Here is a 21,037-nt window from a genome sequence, read left to right as displayed (position 1 = left end):
AAGGTTGGTGGTTTGAATCCCTGTGATGAGGTGTGATCCTGTTGCTCTGTCCCAAACCTAGCAGTTTGAAAGCACACCAGTACAAGTAGATAAATAGGTACCACTGTGACGGGAAGGTAAACGGCATTTCCGTGCGCTCTGGTTTCTGTCACGGTGTTCCGTTGCACCAAAAGCTGTTTAGTCATGCTGGCCACATGACCTGAAAAGCTGTCTGTGGCAGCGGCGGAGAAAGCCACTTGGGTGCCTGGGGCGGTGCGCCCAGGGGTGGCGCGAGCCGCTCATAGAGGCTGGGCACACCACAGGGCCTCTGGAGTCTGCCTGCCTCCTCCCACTCAACCACTCTACAGCTGGGGGGGGGGAGGCAGCGGGTGGACCACTTGGGCACAAGAGAGGCAGGTGGCACGGGCGCACTGTAGGCCCCACAGTGAGTGCCGCCTGGCATCTTGTCACCCCCCTCAGTGGTGACACCTGGGGCAACCCACCCCCACCGCACCTCCTTCCTCCACCCCTGGTCTGTGGACAGACACTGGCTCCCTCAGCCTGAATGCGAGATGAGCGTCGCAACCCCATAGTCACCTTTGACTGGACTTAACTGTCCAGGGTCCTTTACCTTTTACCTTACACACAAGGTAAAAATGTGCGCAAGACTTCAGGTGTTTGTCTGGGCTGCATTGCACAAAACACCAGACTGATCTGTACACATAATGGCTCAGAGATGATAGATGATAGATAGATAGATATATAGATAGATAGATAGATAGATAGATAGATAGATAGATAGATAGATAGATAGATCTCTATCTATCTATGGCTCAGATCAGCTGTTGCCACCAGCAGAACTCTGAACTCCGCTGCCACTAAGTGAAGGCAAGGAGGCGATTTTTCATTATTTTCCCCTCACCCATCAGCTGCCAGTGCTGGATGAAAATGTGCTCTGAGCATTTGCCGGATCCTCTGGCACAGTGGGGAGGTGGTACAGAAAACTGCAGGAGTTAGGAGGATATCAGCAAAATTACCTTTCCCCCTTCCTAGCTGGAGCCTCTACTGGACCGAAAGCTTTTCTGCATACAGAAAGAGCCATTTTGTTCCCACAAGGGATGCTGAGTATCTGGGCCATTCGCAAACAGGAAGATGAAATCAAACTGTGCAGCTTTCATCATGAACCAAGAAAGAGAAAGAAAAATGCAAATGGAGATACTCACCGTTTCCTGGCTTCCCATCACTGAAATCGAGCACTTTTGCCTTTCAAAATAAAATAAGAGGGTTTTTTAAAAAACACACACAGGTAGACAGAAACTTGCATAACTGGAACAATAAGGAGCAAGCCACTTTAGTTACAGCTCTGTTTTAATATCTCGACTCTTGTTAAAGTAGAAATCAATTTGCTTCCCTCCTTTGTAGAAGAGAAAGATTGCACCCCTCATTTCCATGTTCCAGATTTTAGTTTTTTTAAATTTCCCCCTGAAGACTCATAGTTAGTGATACTGAAATACTCTCAATGCAAAAAGTAAAAGAATCCCATGGCACATCAATGGTATTAACAGGTTTAGTGTGGCCCATTTTGTTGGCCACAGACAGTTTCATCCAGCCCATAAAGTGCCGTCCACAGTGGTTAGATACATTTATGTGTGCCTGTACGCACACATGTACATACACAGGCCAAAGCATCATGAGTTGCAAGTCAAACATTCTGTGACATTTCGGGGGGGGGATGCATTCAACACCATACTTCAACACAGATGAGTCACAAACTGTACTCCTTGCATACACAGGGGTCCCAGAGTCCCTACCTTTTGTCCTTTTTGTACAGAGGCATAATACTTTGACCACCAATCAATAACATTTTCAGCCGATTCGTCAGCTATTGTCCTCTTTTTCCTCTTGGTAGAGCGCCGAGTTGATTTCCTTGAGCCCTGGAAGGGAAGAAAAAGATGGAGTTACAAAGATGGCAGGAGGAGAGAATGGACCTGCAGATCGATTTCAGCCTGAGGGTAAAGACATATCTGCATCAAAAGATCAAGCACAGATGTTTCCATGCACAATGCTTTGGGTCCACATGGATTGAACACTTCGGTAATGAAAAGCTCGTTGAGGAGGTGCTCACTTCACAATGTTGTTCTGGGACAACTGGGGTGGGGGAAAGGATTAGGTCCTACTGCCACCTGAAGATCAGAGACCGGCCATCTCTGGTTTACAAAGGGGGCCCAAAGGCGACAGTAAAGGTAAAGGGTCCCCTGACCATTAGGTCCAGTTGCGGATGACTCTGGGGTTGCAGCGCTCATCTCGCTTTATTGGCTGATGGAGCCGGCGTACAGATTCCGGGTCATGTAGCCAGCATGACTAAGCCGCTTCTGGTGAACCAGAGCAGCGTACAGAAACGCTGTTTACCTTCCCGCCAGAACGGTATCTATTTATCTACTTGCACTGGCGTGCTTTCGAACTGCGAGGTTGGCAGGAGCAGGGACCGAGCAACGGGAGCTCACCCCGTCACGGGGATTCGAACCACCGACCTTCTGATCGGCAAGCCCTAGGCTCTGTGGTTTAACCCACAGTGCCACCCGCATCCCAAAGGTGACAGCAAGCTGTTGTTATTCAGTTCAAAGTATTTAGGTTAAATGCTGTAGGTTTTTCAGAGCTGGAACAGGGTGGCTTAGACAGTGGTGGATTCTCCCTTGTTACAGGTATGAAGGGAGTGCTCTAATACTAGAGTTTCTGCATGAGCAGGGAGATGGACTAGATTTGATTTTGATCTTTCTATTCTGCTTTTCCAACAACAAATGATGATCTCAAAGTGGCTGACAATAATCACAAAGCCTCTTCTCTTTCCAGAGGGGAGGAGTTGTGAGCGGGAGTCAGTTCCCGTGTCGGTGGGGGGGGGGCGTATTCTGCCCCCTGCGTCAGCTCTCCCCAGCTGCCACTTTCAGCTAGCCTTTCAGCTAGCTAATAGGGCTAGCGTGTGGGCAGGGTTTAGCCACAGTTAAGATAATAAGAATAAGAATTAGAATAAGAATAAGAATAAGAATAAGAATATCTTTATTGTCATTGCCCCCTTTGGGGACAACGAAATTACTTGACTGCTCCATAAAAACACTAATTAAACAATACAATATAATACAGCAAGGGAGGTTAGATGACTTTCAAAGTCCGGGCTTCCATTCAGGGCCGAGATTGTTCTGGAGAAGAAGCCGTTCTTAAGACAGCTCGTTCTTGTCTTCATCGACCTGTATCTCTGTCCCGACGGCAAGAGCTCGAAGAGACAGTGACCAGGATGCGATGGATCTTTTACTATGTCCAGTGCCTTCCTATGGCACCTTGTGGCATAAATCTGCTCTAAGGTGGAGAGTGGGCAGCCAACAATGCTCTCTGCTGCCTTAACAACCCTGCACAACCCCATCCTGTCCTGGGCAGTACAGCTTCCGTACCACACACATAAGCCATAAGTGAGCACGCTCTCAATGGCAGCGGCAGCGCTGTTAAGCGGCCACGGCAGCGGTGGGGCCCCATTCTTTTCCTGTTTTTCGATGGATCATCCACCCTCCCTCCCTCTAGGTAATTTCTTTGCTTTTGACCTTGCTATGGACTTTGGTCGGTTGCCTTGGTTGGCCAGGGGGCCTGGTAGGAATTTTTATCCAACTGGCAAATTTGCACCAGCCTCTTGGTTTTCCGCTCACCTCGTAGCAAATCGTCACAACTTTCTGGTATTGGCGGTTAGGCACTGGAATATGTGTCGTGTGTTGGAGGGCAGGTTGTGGCCATCACCTACCCCTCCTCTTATTTGGGTATTCCGTTAAAGGGATCCGGTGGTCGTGGATCCTGTCCGATGCCCTGCTGGTGGCTAGGGCCATGGCACAACCCCCGGTAACATCAGGGGAAGCTTCCAGTTGTATTTGCATCAACAAGCTCCTCCCTCTGGTTGTTAACCCTCAAATGACTCCCCGCTGAGCGGGGTGGAGTCATGTATAGATTGCTTGATCCAATGCCTAAAGCCAATACCACTCACATGCTGTAACCAATAAAGTTGTGGCCTTATTTAACCCATTAACCTAAAATACTGTGTCCTTGTATCTTATTTATCTCTACGCGGGTGGCGGGTCCTCAACTCACAAAAGCGTTATATATATATATATATATATATCCATTACAATCACTATACTATTAAACAGCATTGCATATAAATAAAGCAAGCGACAACAAATTCATCAAAATGATTAATACAAATCAATAAAGTCATAGTAATGACCTCTGAGAAACAGCTCTAAGGTTTTGTGAATTATCTCCTGCTGTAACTGGGCCCCTGTGAGCAGATTTATGATACTAAGACCTCGTGGGAGATGTTGCCTTGTCAAATGAAAATGAAATAGCGTATTTTCTCTTTTGTGGTCCCAATGCCTTTCCCTAGTTACAGGCTCTGGTCACTTCTTAATGCTGACTGAGAAGGAGAGTTGCTGTTGGTACTGCCTTTGAGTCCTAGTCATGATCATTCTGTTAGAATTCCTGCTCCGTGATTTCAGTCATGGGATTGTTGTCTATCACATGACGGTATATGTTTTGACTATTGTCCTTTGTTCTTTTTCTCTTTGCGGTCTGATGCTAGAGAGAGAGAGAGCCATGTTGCAGTGCTCCGTGTGTGTTTATATGTAAATAAAGTAGATTAGCCAAAATGCTGAGCTACTGAGGTCTGTTATGCATGGTGTGCAAACTCTGCAGATCCTAAGTGTGCTGATGTCTGTTGGCATCGGTCGCTGTGATGTTCGGCCAGAAGAAAGCTTTTGAAGCTCCCAAACCATCGAGCAGGAGGAAGAGAACATGCCAGTCAGGCATGTGTCTCTGCCAGGGTCCTACTTGAGTGTAGGCTGAGCTCATGACACATTCATTAATATGCAACGTAATATTAACAGAATATTACTTCAATCAATACGGAAGAAAATGTACTACCCCAGAGCTCCAGGATGAAGCCAGCCAGCTACTGCAATGGTACCTACTTTTTGCTTCTCGTCTTTTGCAGGTGCCGAGGTAGGAGGAGAAGCAGGTTTCAGGGAAGGTGCCATCAGAGGCGATGGAGCCGATGGCTCTGGCTCTGGCACGGCCAACACAGGCTCACCATGTTCCACGTCAATATAGACATGATCTCCTGAAGACTCTTCAGGCTGAGGCGACTGAAGTCGCGCTGGAGCGGGTGAAGCTGGAAACCAGAAACACTTGTTATTGCGGTGGCTCACCTAGTGGGCCCTCTCAGCAAACTGTGGGCCTTCTCAAAGCTGCTTTACATTGAGAATTAGACTCTGCCACATCTACTAGAGAAAAAGGGAGGATCACTCTATCAATGGCTACCAGTTATAATGGATGTGTTCTGTCTCCTCTTGTCAGAGGCAGTATGCCTCTGAATGTCAAGGCCCTGCTCGTGGTCTTCCCAGAGGCTATTGGTTGGCCACTGTGAGAAACTGGACGAGATGGGTCTTTGGCCTGATCCAGCCACGTTCTTCTGCCTGACAGGGCTGTTTGATGTTTTGTTATGTTTTATATATTCTGTAAGCTGCCCAGAGTGGCTGGGGAAACCCAGCCAGATGGGCGGGGTATTAATAATAATAATAATAATAATAATCCCAAGGATTAAACCTGGGACTTTATACCTGCATAGCAAGGGTTGTTTTAATGCTTTGTAGGATTCAATAAATGTCAATGCTAATGAGTGTGAATGGCTGCTGAAGAATTATGGGAGATATCAATGAAAGAAATATCTTGGCTCTACAGTGGCTCTCTGTTTGTAGAATGCTCCACAAAATTCTGTTTGTGGAATAATAATAAATAATAATAATAATAATAATAATAATAATAATAATAATAATAAACCTTTAGGCACCAGGCGAAAACCTTCCTCTTCATCCAGGCCTTTGGCTGATTAACATTCTAAGGCCCGTTTAAATGTGTTTGTGGGAAGAGGAGTAATGTTTCATTTTGCACTTCTTCTTACCATGTATTTTGTGTTTCCTTTTTATATTTTTATTCTGTGAACTGCCTTGAGATCTTCAGATGAAGGGTAGTATACAAATTGAATAAATGAATAAATAAAATCAACATCCTATGGTGGACCACAACCAATTACTCATTATTGCCAGGCTGTATTGATCGCCTTTGGTCTATAACATGACTTCCCCCCATTCTCCAGCAATAAACTAAGCTATAAAAACTATGCAGATATTTTTTTATGTGAGCTTGCTCATAGCATATTTAAGACTCATACAAATATAAGGTCATTTACTCATGTGAATATAAGCCTCTTGGACGCAAACGCTCAGCACTTCTTACCTTTGTCAATTTCCACAATGTCGGGCTCTTTTGCTGGTGAGGCAGGCAGTTCTTTAGGCTTATACAGAAACTGCTTCAGGCAATTGATGGTGTGGGTTCCAACCAAAGTGCTGCGCCCAAAGGCTCTCCAGTCAACTACACAGATGCTTAGAGGCGGGTGCAGCAGTTCATTTTCAGGCAGTTCCTAGCAGAGGAGAATGGACAAGATCCAGTAATAATCAATTATTTGTCTTCTGATATGGTGGTTACCAGAATTTACTCACTGGCCCATTGATAATTTTGTTTTAATGCGAGATGTAGCAGCTGTCTAATGCAGAGAAATACAATATAATCCCCTGCAACTTTGGCTTCACTAACTGTTTTGGTTTCCATAGAAATTTGGCCTCTTCAGGATCTTCCAAATTGATGAAACTTTGTCCGTGACTCGAGAAATTTCACCTACCTGTACATGTTTCTTTTTATATATTCTTCACACAGGGCTCCCAATGATCTCTCATCCTCACCTGTTTAGCATTAGCAAAGCTATAATCTTAAATGTTTCTATTCTTGTCCCTGTTGTACCCAGGAACAGCCATATTTTGCTCTTTGCAAAATCTAACGGGATAACTCTAATCTGATCTATTAATTCACAAGCCCCATTGAACAAAGGGCCCGACGCCTCTTGGTAACTCCCAAATGTCTGCAAGCAATTTACAATAAAAACAAATCCTTATAAAAAATCACCAGCATTTTAGTGCAGGTTGCTCATAATAAACACATTTTGGGATGCCGTTTTGACAAATATGCACATTTTTGCAAGCAATCTGCCCTAGTATAACGTATTTTGGATGTTGCTTTCACTAATAGACGCACAGCTTTTCTGCACACTTCCCCTAATACAAACATTTTTGTGCATATTGTTTGGTTCGAGAACTCTATCGTGAATCTTGGAGATGTGCAAACTTAAAAGGACAGCTGCATTTTGGTTCTTCTATAGGTTTAAGAAATGCGAATTAGGCAGTTTCTTCTTGAAATGTAAACTTACATTTCTCACCCACCCCTAGTGAAATCCACTCTCGACTAGCGGTGCGGCAGGTGGCGGTGCTGCGGTGCTGTGTGTGGCAGTCAGCTCAGTGGGATCCTACCTTCGTCGCCAGTGAAATCTACTCGGAGTCGAGAGTGGATTTCCTGCTCTTTATTCAGCTCATAGTGGTGAGGAGGAATGAATGTTCCACCAAAGTATCTGCTTTATATACATTATTTACACAATGGGCTGCACATGATTGGCTAATTCCGGAATTCTCCTGTAGGCCAATCAGGTTGTGGATTCACTTCCATCTGGAGCTGGATTGGGTGGCTTCTGCAGACCACTCATACTGCTGCATTGTTCTAGGACCAATCAGACTGCTGCATTCTGAATCCTATTGTTCTAGGACCAATCAGACTGCTGCCTTTTGGATCCTATTCAACTCCGTACATAACACCTAGGTTGAATATATGAGACCCCCACAGTTTATCCTCATAAGAACCCTCTGAGGCAGCTTTAAGTTTACAGATGATAGTTGGTCCAAAGTCACCCTGTGAGCTGCGCTAAAATTGGAGCCACCATCTCCCCAGCCCCACTTCTGAAGAAAAGAAAAAAAACCAGCATCTTTTTTTACTGCGTCCTGGCTGGTTCTTAACTATCCCATTGTTTATTCCCAAACTTTACTCTGCTGCTTGTTTTTCGGGGGGGGGGGGGAGAGGGAGTCTGACCAACAGCAAGTTATATATACTTACCACTTCAAACCAGTCTGCCTGGACATTAAAATTTGGATTGTTTTTGTAGCTCTGGATGACACACGATTTCACCCCTTTGCTGGCACATTCAATGAGAACTTGTGGGCGGTCCACAGAAAGGAGTTGCACCTTCTTCAGTTCACGGAGACCCCAGAAGAGAACCTTCAACGGGGATAAGAAAAACACTTAGCATGTGCGCAATTCATTTCTGTACATTATCTGAGTACTTGCAATTGCAACAGTCCTGCAAGGTAAGCCAGGTTATTGTCCTCTGTATTTCAGATGTGGGGATAGAAGGGACGAGGCTCACAAAATGGTGATTGTCCTTATACTGGTCTGATTCAGCCTGATTCGCCGCATCAAGCAGTTGGTCCCTTACCTTTCTCGCCCCAACCTGGCCACAGTGATCCATGCGATGGTCACCTCCAGGCTTGACTACTGTAATTCGCTCTACGCGGGGCTGCCCTTGAAGCTGTCCCAGAAACTCCAGCGGGTACAGAATGCTGCAGCGAGGCTCCTCACGGGGTCTCTGCCATGGGAGCATGTTCACCCAGTGCTTTTCTAGCTGCACTGGCTCCCGGTGGAGTACAGGGTCAGATTTAAGGTGCTGGTTTTGACCTTTAAAGCCCTTCACGGCCTAGGACCCTCATACCTACGGGACCGCCTCTCCCAGTATGCCCCACGGAGAGCCTTGAGGTCCATAAATAGCATCACCCTAGAGGTCCCGGGCCCTAAGGAAGTTAGATTAGCTTCAACCAGAGCCAGGGCCTTTTCAACACTGGCTCTGGCCTGGTGGAACGCTCTGCCTCATGAGACCAGGGCCCTGCAGGATCTGATTTCTTTCCGCAGGGCCTGTAAGACAGAATTGTTCCACCTGGCCTTTGGCTTGGAGCCAATTTGATTCCCTCCCCCTCTTTCTTTTTCCTTTTTCCTTTCTCCTCCTGTGATGAGGCTGCATTTTAATTTTAATGTTGTATTTTAATCTTGTTTTTAAGTTGTATTCATTCAACTTGTTTTTATTATTGCTTGTTAGCCGCCCTGAGCCGCACACTAAGCCCGGTTACATCTTCAGATTCCTGCACCTCCTCCTTCTCCTAGTCTTCTCCCTCGGACCACTCATTGTCATCCCACCACCAATTTCTGGGCTCTGATCCTCCTTCCTTTGGAGGTTCCCCAGTTGCTTCTTCCCACCATTCTTCTGCATCCAATCAGTTCCAGCAGGTATGGGCTTGGAGTATATGCCCCAGGCCCCCACACTTTTTGCCCTCGACAGTTCTGGCTAAATGCCTGAAAAGTGCTCTTCCCTGCCCCTTAAATGCTGACAAATAGCACCTCAGGACGATTCTTTAAAAACTGATTTACAAACTGGGGGGCGAGGGAAAAGGGAGAAAGAGACTAATGAGTTGTTTTCAAAGATTTATGCCTAGCAAGTTTCCATCTCTTCTGGATAAGAATCTTGCTTGGCAACGGCAAATAATTGGAATCTGTAAGGCTGCGTGTTATGTGTCTAGAAGAAAGTATTTGACCCCTGTTGCCACACACGGAAATATAGAGAGAGGAGCCATAGCTCAGCGGGAGAGCACCTGCTTTGCATGCAAAAGGTCCTGGGTGCAAAGGCCTTTGTCTCTAGGTAGGACTGGGAACATCCCCAGTGTGAAACCTTGGAGAGCTACTGTCAGTTAGTGTCAGCAATACTGGGCTGAATGGACACTAGATGGGTGATTGGCTCAATGGGTATGGTAAACCTGCAGACGACTGTTAACAACTGCAATTAGTCCAACAGGAAAAAGCAAGGAATAGTATGCAGGTGACCAAAAATAGCATTAGCATGTGTAATGAGAGAAGAATCCAATATCTCTATTCAGACCAGGTCTCTCCAAAATGATCTAGAATCATTTTAGCAGTGAGCCTGCTGCAATGGCATACTCACCATGCTGCATTTTGGGTGACCTCTCTTTGGTAGAGCCTAAAAGGAAATGTTTCTAGTTTGCAGTGTAGTAATTGGCGGACTCTTACGTCACTCAAGAAGCCATATGTTGCACCCTCCTTGAAGCAAGGCTGTGCAGAGTGCTGATTGGTGGCCTTTGTGACATTTGCAAAGCCGCATTTCTGCCCCTTATTCCCTTCTTGGAGCAGTTTTTAAAATCCCCCCTGCCAGCATTTAAGCAGTGAAACGTGCAAGCAAATGCTTGGAAAAAAAATAGAAAGCTTGACTGAAGCATCAGGGCAGAGATGACAGTCATAGATCAGGAAGCTATAGAAATGTGAAGGTGTTGCCTGCGGCTGATAAGAAATGAGACCCCAACACATCATTTTGTGTTAACTCACCTCTACTCTGTATTTACTCAAGACAGGTCTGATGTTGGCTGGGACTGGGTAGATCATACTGGCATCTGCAGGATCCACAGGTGGGAGGTTTTCAGGGCCGGAATCTGAGATCTGCAAAATGAAGCCACCTCAATGTTTTACTATTTAGATATGCTGCTTTTAAGGAAAGGTAAGACCCTACAAAGATTCCCCAGCAATTTTCACTGCAAGCCAAAAAGAGAGAGGTTAAGGTCAAGGACCCCTGGATGGTTAAGTCCAGTCAAAGGTGACTATGGGGTTGCAGCGCTCATCTTGCTTTCGGGCCGAGGGAGCCAGTGTTTGTCCACAGTCAGCTTTCCGGGTCATGTGGCCAGCATGACTAAACCGCTACTGGTGCACAGAGGACTGTGATGTGTGCTAGTGCACATGGAAACACCATTTACCCTCCCACCACAGCAGTACCTATTTATCTACTTGCACTGGCATGCTTTCGAACTGCTAGGTTGGCAGAAGCTGGGACCGAGCAATGGGAGCTCACCCCGTTGCGGGGATTCAAACCACCGACCTTCCAATCAGCAAGCCCAAGAGGCTCAGTGGTTTAGACCACAGCGCCACCCCATTGGACAAGTAGGCCAGGTGGCTTATTAGAATCTGTGGTCATTTTTCCAGTTATACTAATAGGAGCAGGTGTTGGGTGCTCCTAGAATATGCAGTAGAGAAGATGTGCCAGCTAAAAGATTATTACTAGTATTATGTCTGAAACCCTGGAGAGCGGTTGTCGCTCAGTGGAGACAATACTGAGCTACATGAAACAACGTTCTGAGTTGGTAGAGGACAGCTTCCTATGTTCCTAATTCTCAGCAACATACATTGTTTGACATAGTCATATTCTTCACAGCAGTCACAACAACGTTGCTGAAATTCACACCTACGGTTCTTAAGGCTAATTTGGAGTCGTTTGCTGTGTCTGGCTTATTCCAAACATCTCCTCCCATCTGCTGAACAGTAAAGATTCCTGGTTCTTTTGGGCTTTCCACTCGCATTTACGGTAGCTAAAATTAGAAACACACTTTGGAAGTGCAACAAAACAGAAAGGCTTTAGAGAGCCGCTTTGCTGTACACAAAGCCATTCATTGCATATAAGAAGTTCTGTGGAAAGCTCTTCTGTGTTATTGAATTACCTAAATCAAGTGGTTGGAGCCAATAACTGAGAAAGGGAAATTAATTCATTGGCTGATGCAATGGTTTCAAGTAGTTTGCATTGCTCAGCCCACCAGCACCAAATCCAAATTTCTCTACAGAATTTGGGATGTAACCACCTAAGAGCTAGCTAATTCTGATTTGGCCCCATCCTCCTCCATACTGAGTCCTTTGATAGCAACACTGAGACTAAGGAGAAGGATGCTGACAGCCAGTACCAACTCCCTGGACAAAAAGTAAGTAAAATGGCAGGCAGCTGGGGACTGAATAAAGGAACATGAAGGATGATGGGGAAAGCCCCATTCACTCTAATGGACCAGGCCCAACTGCGTACTTATTGTTGCCATCCATCTGTCTTGAGACACAATGGGGGGCGCCTCAGGGGGTGAAGCCAAACCCCCTTATCAGCACACTGCATAAAGCCCTGGGTGGCCTGACAAGACCCTCTCAGCCTCACAGGTGTGGTTCAAAGGAAAGCAGAGTAGTAATAGTAGTAGTAGTAGTAGTATTAGTAGTAGTAATATTTCCTTATTATTTATACCCCGCCCATCTGGCTGGGTTTCCCCAGTCACTCCGGGCAGCTTCCAACAAAATATTAAGAATACAATAAAACATCAAACATTAAAAAATTCCCTAAACAGGGCTGCCTTCAGATTTCTTCTAAAAGTCAGAGAGTTGTTTATTTCCTTGATATCTGATGGGAGGGTGTTCCACAGGGCGGGTGCCACTACCAAGAAGGCCCTCTGCCTGGTTCCCTGTAACCTCACTTCTCGCAGGGAGGGAACTGCCAGAAGGTCCTCAGAAGTAGACCTCAGTGTCCGGGCTGAACAATGGGGGAGGAGACGCTCCTTCAGGTATACTGGGCCGAGGCCGTTTAGGGCACCAGGTTGGCTGCAGAGTTGCTGAAAGGAGGCGTACAAGACGCCATCCAACCGCTTTAGGGACCCCACTCTGGATTTGTGTAGGGTTTACTCCTTAGCCGTTTCTTCTCCTGAAGATACCCTGCAAGGCAACAGAGTTCTCCTTCTCCTTGATGGGCTACCTTCCCAGGTTGACGAGTCCCATCTGCCCCTCACTTCTCTCTACAGCAAAAACCACTTTCTTGACCGTTGGACCCACAATTGGTCTCATCTGCTCAATCTGCCAGAACTTGTCTTCGCACTGAGGGTTTGAGACCCATCAGCTACCCTCACCTGGTTTAGCTGGCCAGTCAAAGCCGTTCCCAGAGTCTGGCTGCTGTGACATGTTGACAGCATCTAGGAGCCACAGGTGAGAGCTGAGTGCAGGAGTGAGGACCAAAGGTGGACAAACTACCCCAGAAAGAGCATGACATGTCCCCCAGCAGAGGTAGTACCTATCCCCTAACACCCCATACATGCGTACTGGTCCACTGTGATTGTCTCACATTAAATTTTAGTTTTCTGAGGGAGCAGCCTGATTCAGACAGTCATTACCAATACAGGTCCATTATGTGGCGGAAGAGTTTTTCACAAGGTAGCTACAGGGTAATCACATCCATTCATTGGCAGAGTCATAATATAATTACTGCCGCTCACAAATGAAAGGTTATTCAAAGTTCTTCGCAGCGACGAAGCTAAATGATTTCTCTTGGAAAGGTCAAGGCACAGAGGGGCAATCTTGGGGGACATATAAAGTTTTCAGCTTTTGTTTCTATCAAATGAGTGCCACCTGTTTTTTATAGACTCAGATCAACCAAAGGGAATGTTTATGCTGAATAAGAGAAGTTGCGTTTAATGCCTTGCCGAAGCACAGAAAAGCCTTGTCTAAATATACTGGTGAGCTGCGGAAATATGGAGAGCAGTGAGAGTTATAAGATGATTTACTGTCCTCTATATATAGAACAGTCGGCACTGAGCAGAATTCTAAAGCAGTTGTAGGTAAAACAGAGGAAAAGGGAAGTTTTTATATGTAACGCTGTACTGTTTTTAACACTGATTGGGAGCCGCCCAGAGTGGCTGGGGAAACTCAGCCAGATGGGTGGGGTATAAATAATAAATTATTATTATTATTATGGCCTTCCTGACTTTTGCAAACGGATAAAGCTGATACTAATAAATCTCCAGGGACAGGTAAATCAGTCTGTCTCCAGGCCCTGACACTTTAATACACATTAATCCATAAATCTGTTCAATCCCATTTTCACATTAATCTTCATTTGCGCAAAAAATGCTTTTAAATGCATATTTTAATATGCATCTACATGCTGTCACCCTGCAAATATGCATTTTTAAATGTAATTTGATACCTTTTTTTAAGTTGAGAACTACATCAGAACTAGGGTTGGAAGAGAATTTATTCAGTCTGCATTTTAAAGTGAAATGACCTAACTTGCTGGTCCCAGATTTATATATGGATTGGAAGGCTGGTGCCAATCAGATTATGCACGTCTTCAAATTTTGCAATACTTCTAAAATTGGGTCTACAAATGCATCAAAAACATTAAAAATCACATATTTTAGAAGAATGCGTGCATAATACATGCTTTAGGTGAAAGTGTGTACAATTAAAGTGTGATTAAAACAAAATAATCACAAAAATATGAGACACCATATTTTCTTCTGCTGAGGTAGCAAAATGTCTTGGGCCAGCCCAGCATCAGCCCCAGCCTTTATGACTAATAGTCAGGGAAGATGGGAATTGTAGTCCCCAGTCTCTGGATTGCAACACATTATATAGCCTGGTTTTACGAAAACAGAAGAACTCGTGGTTGGGAAAGATTCCAATTTCTGAAGAAGTCCTCCCCACCAGTCAGTTTTCTCATGAGGAAGCAATCCTCTCTATTACTTCAGGTGGTAGCTGAGTTTTTGCACTTATTACCCTGGTTCGCACAATTTGCTAACCCTTGGTCAGCATTCACATTAACCATAGTTAAGAAACCATAGGTAAAGCTAAAGCATCTTAAACCCTGGCCTATTACGCAACAGAATAGTTAAAAGTGCCAGTGAGCGCAAGTGAGCCTTGAGAGTGGCTTGAATATTTTGCTGTTCTTCACTCACAACTCTGTAGCTTTTGGGTGGCTCCTTAATTCACACGCAATGCTAAGCTTTGGTTCAGAGTCACTAAATAGTATAAACCAACCACAAACCTTGGTTCACGTGCAAATTTTAACCACAGTTAGTAAATCATAGTTAGGCTGCTGAGCTGGGTTCACACTCAACACTAAACCATGGTTTATTGAACCATGGCTAACAAACTGTGGTTTAGCATTATGTGTGAACCATGCATACATACACAAAGCAGCAGCAGTAGAATACTTTGAAAGGGTGAGGAGACACAGGAAGGGATAGCTTTCATCTCCTTGTCCCAGCAAAAAGAAAAACCACAAACAAACAAACAACAGCAGCCCTGTGTTGCAAATGCACCATACTGTGTATCATCCTGCCTTGGTTGTTTTCAGACATTCACCAATAAAAAAACATGGATAAGAATATTCGTTGAAACTTACCTGCAGCAATTCAAATGCAGCAAGGAGGTCCCCTCCAGAAATATTCCCAAAGTACACTGGGTGATAACTAAGTTTAGGCGGCTCGTATTTCTGACCAGCCAATGTTGTCACAGGAGCAGCAACGGTAGAACCAATATATTCTGATTTACCCTAGACGTTTTTAAAAAAGAGAGACTTAGCAGAATGTCATTTATCTTCACATTGTGCCGTTCATACAAAACCACCCCTACAACCAGAGTTTGGGATATGCAGAAGATCACGTCCACACCATGTATGCAAAGCACATTCAACGCGCATGGTGTCACCCAAAGAATCACGGAAACTATAGTTTACCCCTCACAGTTTCCATCACCTTTCATGAACTACAGCCCCCAGGATTCATTGGGATATAGCCATGTTCTGTAAAAATGCTTTAAATGCTTGGTGTGTCTTTAGTGACCCAGCAGCCAGCAGATATCATGCTACAAGCTGTGCTCTGTTTTGGAGAGCTGATCACAAAGAAAGTAGGAATGGGGACCTTAAAAAAACACCAAAAAACAACAACAACCCTGTCATGGGGTACCATACCCTGGGAGCAATCCACCAGGGCCCTTATACCAGAGCTGAAAGAAGATGAGGGCACTCCTTTTTGCTCTGACATGTTCTTCTCCCTCCCATTCCCCTTTCAGAAGGCTGCCATGGCAAAGACAGGTCACTCTGTCACTCAGAATTGTCAGCTGAGGGTTGCAGAAGGCTTCCCACCCTGTTGTTCCAGCCATTTCAGCTTTCCCCCTTCTTCTTCTAAGTTGCCACATGAAATTCAGCTGAGAGCAACAGACTCCCCACCTCTGCTCTAGAGCAGGCTTCCTCAACCTCGGCCCTCCAGATGTTTTTGGCCTACAACTCCCATGATCCCTAGCTAGCAGGACAAGTGGTCAGGGATGTTGGGAATTGTAGTCTCAAAACACCTGGAGGACCGAGGTTGAGGAAGCCTGCTGGACTTGAGTGGTCTAACACATGGTCTAGGGGCAACATGCAGTGCCTTTTTAGGTGGTCCTGGACAACATTTGATACCTTCCTCGCCCTCTGCAGCCCTCCCAGATTTGCTCCTGTTACCCCAGAAAAGGAGACCAGCGTTTCTGAAATCAAAAGTTGGCAACCTTTGTAATGGAAGAGGACACTGTTTCTTTTCTTAGCCCTTCCTAGATGTTGGACAGAAGTAGGATAAATTACGTAACACAAACACAGAGCTATGCATAATTTCCATTGGGAGGAAGGGCAAGATGTAAATGGAATAAATGATAAATTATAATTTGTCCAGGCATCCAATGCATCACTGCACTCTATTAAAAAAGGACAGTTCGTTCAAACCTTTGAACGATCAGCGTCATTTGCCATGTAAGCAAATGTAATACAGGGGCTCAGGGCTAGATTTAACTAAATACTTGCACTTGTGGGAGCCAGCTCAATGGATCCCACTGGTGCAACAAGGATTGCCCCTCTTCTCTGCCCCCAACTCCCCAATCCGCTTTGGGGGTGGGTAATCAGGAGACCACCACCTCCTAACACCATGTGGAGAGATGAGAAGGGAGATCATTCCACCAGGCAAGCAGAAATTGGGTCCACTTCCTGGTGGGGCCAGGTTGCGGTCTGGCACCTAGCCACTCCCCTCAGTGTCACACTGGGGGAGACCCTGGCCACTTCAGGTTGCCAGGCGGCCGATCAGGTCACTTGGGGGTGTGGCCAGGGACGATTTAAGCCATGGTGCGATTCTTAGGCTTCCTCTTTCAGCCTCATACCATGGATCTCCTGCCTTCCCACCCTTTCTTTAGGTTGTGCCATTGGCCTTGCTATGGACTTCGCTTGGTTGCCATCGAGGGGCCTGGTAGGACTTTTTCTACTTGGTAAATTGGCACCAGCCACTTGGTTTTCACCTACCTCGTAGCAATCGTCACAACTTTGTAAGGTTTGGCGGTTAGGCACTGGAATTGCGATGTGTGGGGGAGGGGAGGTGCGGCCATACCTGCTCCTCTATGCTTAACAGTTTTCCGTTAAAGGAATCTGGGGTGTGTGGATCTCGTCCGAAGCCTGGGGAAGGGATAGGGTCATGCCATGACCACAGAGGGAACCCGGGGGATGCTCAAGTTGATCCGCATCAGCGGGGCTCCCCCTACTGGTGGTTTACCCTTACCAGACTTCCTGCAAGGTGGGCGGAAATCAGATATAGTCTGTTGATGCCAGTGCCTAAGCCAATATCGCTCACATTCTGTATGCAGCAATAAAGTTGTGGCCTAAAATTCTGTGTCCTTGTCTCTTTATTCTCCTGGGGGTGGCTTGGGGGCCTTGAAACACAAATCCTTGCACTAATTCAGCATCTCCTTAGCACTACTCTGAATTCCACCCATATTGAGGTTGAAACAAACAAACAAACAAGGTGGAGAAAATCATATTTACCACTGCATCATCATCGTAGAGCTCTACGACGATCACTGGGGGGAATTCAGCAATTTCTTTTCCATCCCCGTGAAGCACAATATTATTAAACAGCAGCATTTGATTCCAAGTTGGAGACAAAGTTTGTTGTATGATCTAATGGTGGGGGGAAAGTAGTGCATTAGAGTAGACAAGACTCCTGCTCCTTAGATGAGCTCTCTTGGGACATTCTATCTGTGCTATGGAATAATATGCATATTTACACACAGATTATTTATATATATATTCATAATTCGTTTGGCTATATTTTGAGCAATTGATTTAATTTCATTTATGAATCACTTGCCATGAAACTCTCCGAAATGATTCAACAATAAAAACAGATGCCAACTACAGGAGGCATGGCTTCAGGACCACAGACAGCTCCAAGCAAGCAACTTGCTCTGACAGTGGTTGGGAGCAGATATCACCACCACAGAGTGCTATGGAGATGTACACACACACACACACACACACACACACACACACTGTGTGTTTCACAGCTCTTTCTCCCCCTGCAGCTCTTCACATCAGCACAGCTTCATTAGTGTCCGATCCATTTCTCTTTGTGTGCGCACACCAGGGGGGCGTTGACACGACAGGGATGTCGTTACCCTACGCACACCCTGGCTAGAGATGAATTTGGAATGGATTAAGGACTCCAATCAGTGTGAAACTGGTTTGAGAAACAACGCATCAAACAGTAGTATTTCATAACAATGTACGTGATACGTAAGTATTTTGGTTAGTGCTCTGTGAACGTGGATCAAAAGCTTGGCACTGTAAATGAGTGAACAATAAACAGGAGTCCTTCTGGTGCAGTGCAGCACATGTGCTCTACAAATGAGCTGTGTTTGCTCTGATGTTCCTCCTTTTAAGCATCCCTTTAACTGGTATGACAGCAAACACTGAAGATATATTTTGAGGATAAAAATGTACTGAAACCGGGGGTGGGAATCACTTCAATAAAATTTTCTGGAATGCCCTTATATAGAAATGAGGATTCTACAGCAATTACTTATTCTTTATTGGAGCTCATGTACCATCATAAAAACAATTTCAGGTGCAGCCTAGAATCTATTGCCTACAGAAAGCATTACTGGCACATATAAAGTCTGACATTCTCCAAGATTTACAGAGCAAATGTTTATATGCCTACTCAGAGGTAAGTCCAATTTATTTCCATGTGATTTACAGCCAGGTAATCATGTACAGGATTGCAGCCTTACAATACTGTAGAAGAGAAAAATAAAGCGGGGACATGGTGTACGTTTATAATGTTATAGATGGTGTGAATGGATAGGGAGAGATGCTCATAAAATGCTAAAAACCTGTAGTCTGGTCACCTAATGAAATCAACTGGCAGTAGATTCAGGACAGACAAAACAAAACGCTTTTTGCATGCACACAATTTATCAGGTTCCCTGCCATAAGAATGCAGTGATGGCTACTGCCTCAGATGGCTTGAAAAGGGGATTAGACAATTGTATTTGAGTCTATATCCCAGTCTATCCCATGGGTTCAAAGCAGCTTTGTCAAATTTATTTGAGTCTATATCGCACTGTGTCCCATAAGCTCAGACCAGCTTGCAGCGGTTTTTCTAAATGTTAATAGCCTCGTGCCCTAGGGGCTCACAATCTAAGGCAATCGGATGGATTGAGCGATAAAAGAGGCCAAACAAATTGACAATGAAATTGTCATGAACCCACTCCTCATCCACCAGGGATCTAGGCACAGAATCGGAGGCTGCAGGAGCACTGTATGGGTCTGGGTCAGGGCTCAGAGCTGATGGTGATAGACAGGGAGCCCACTGCACCTGAGATGGTTAAATAAGAACTCTCAGAAGAACTCCCTAGACCAGCGATGGCCAACAGGTAGATCGCAATCTACTGGTAGATCGTGGGTGCCTGTGGTAGATCGTGGTAGATCACGGGACCCCTTCCACCACCCCAAAAAACAATTTTGAGCTCCCCCAAAAAGCCCAACAACTTTGATCAATCCAGTGGGTAGATCATCACCACCAGCTTTTTTATAGCGGGGGTAGATTGCAGTCTCTTGGAAGTTGGACAAGCCTGCCCTAGACCACCAGGGCCTATATAGAGTCAGAGCCTAGTCCCACATGGACACCCTCCCTTGAGCCTGACGAATCAGATGCTTCTTGCCACACATCATAGTCTGGCAGCGCTGGGAGTGCATCAGGAGGGAGACTATGGGATTAAAACAAGATGGGTGACACCTGGCTTGAGAGCAGTACATGTGAAAAGGATCTAGGAGTCTTGGTTGACCACAAACTTGACATGAGCCAACAGTGTGACGTGGCAGCTAAAAAAGCCAATGCAATTCTGGGCTGCATCAATAGGAGTATAGCATCTAGATCAAGGGAAGTAATAGTGCCACTGTATTCTGCTCTGGTCAGACCTCACCTGGAGTTCTGTGTCCAGTTCTGGGCACCACAATTCAAGAAGGACACTGACAAACTGGAACGTGTCCAGAGGAGGGCAACCAAAATGGTCAAAGGCCTGGAAACGATGCCTTATGAGGAACGGCTAAGGGAGCTGGGCATGTTTAGCCTGGAGAAGAGGAGGTTAAGGGGTGATATGATAGCCATGTTCAAATATATAAAAGGATGTCACATAGAGGAGGGAGAAAGGTTGTTTTCTGCTGCTCCAGAGAAGCGGACACGGAGCAATGGATCCAAACTACAAGAAAGAAGATTCCACCTAAACATTAGGAAGAACTTCCTGACAGTAAGAGCTGTTTGACAGTGGAATTTGCTGCCAAGGAGTGTGGTGGAGTCTCCTACTTTGGAGGTCTTTAAGCAGAGGCTTGACAACCATATGTCAGGAGTGCTCTGATGGTGTTTCCTGCTTGGCAGGGGGTTGGACTCGATGGCCCTTGTGGTCTCTTCCAACTCTATGATTCTATGATTCTATGAAGGAGGAATGCCTGCATTCAGCTCAGAGGCTTTCCCCTCTATGGCTCTGAAGGCGGTAGAAGCAGGTCTCAGTCGGCTCCAAACCTTTGCGGAAGTGGCTCGCTTGGAGCTATCCATGGTTCTGCAGCCTTGCCTCCAGCCTTGCTGATTTCCTGATGGGCTCCAGCATCAGACCAGAGCATGATCAATCTAGTAAATGTAAAATCTAGTGGTTTTTTAAAAATTAAAACAACAACAACCCTGAGCTGAAACCAGCAATAACCCTGGGATAGGCAAGACACTGCCTTCCAGGGGTAGTTAGCTTCCAAATCCCATCAGCTTCACCACTATGGCTGCCTTGTGATCCTCAGGTGAAGGGTGGGATAGAATCTTAGAATCACAGAATTGCAGAGTTAGAAGGGACCGGTGAGGGTCATCCAGTCCAACCCCCTCGCAATGCAGGAATCTTTTTCCCCAATGTAGGACTGGATACCACAACCCTGAGATTAAGAGACTCTTGCTCTGCTACCTGGGCTATCCAAAGCAGTATATAAATTTAGTAAGTAAGTAAGTAAGTAAGTAAGTAAGTAAGTAAATAAGACTTGGGGTGCTCACATGCGCATTTTGACATATCT

The 21,037-nt window shown here is 45.6% G+C and overlaps 1 protein-coding gene across 2 annotated transcripts in view; it reads right to left on the bottom strand.

The window, feature by feature from the left end:
* Positions 1-21,037, bottom strand: part of FER1L6 (fer-1 like family member 6) — a 114,490-nt gene that overhangs the window by 28,785 nt on the left and 64,668 nt on the right. For both annotated transcript variants that reach the window (XM_082235428.1, XM_082235427.1), the window contains exons 21-28: positions 17,471-17,605; positions 15,038-15,187; positions 10,393-10,503; positions 8,065-8,226; positions 6,307-6,490; positions 4,983-5,182; positions 1,791-1,913; positions 1,203-1,242 (exon numbers count right to left, since the gene is read on the bottom strand). In XM_082235428.1, coding sequence (XP_082091554.1) covers positions 1,203-1,242; positions 1,791-1,913; positions 4,983-5,182; positions 6,307-6,490; positions 8,065-8,226; positions 10,393-10,503; positions 15,038-15,187; positions 17,471-17,605 — 1,105 coding nt within the window. The remainder of the gene's footprint in view (positions 1-1,202; positions 1,243-1,790; positions 1,914-4,982; positions 5,183-6,306; positions 6,491-8,064; positions 8,227-10,392; positions 10,504-15,037; positions 15,188-17,470; positions 17,606-21,037) is intronic.

The sequence above is a fragment of the Podarcis vaucheri genome, assembly GCF_965113315.1.
Source record: "Podarcis vaucheri genome assembly, chromosome: 8".
NCBI lineage: Eukaryota > Metazoa > Chordata > Lepidosauria > Squamata > Lacertidae > Podarcis > Podarcis vaucheri.
Note: the sequence above shows the minus strand (reverse complement) of the source record. Positions and strands in the feature narration are given on the sequence as shown.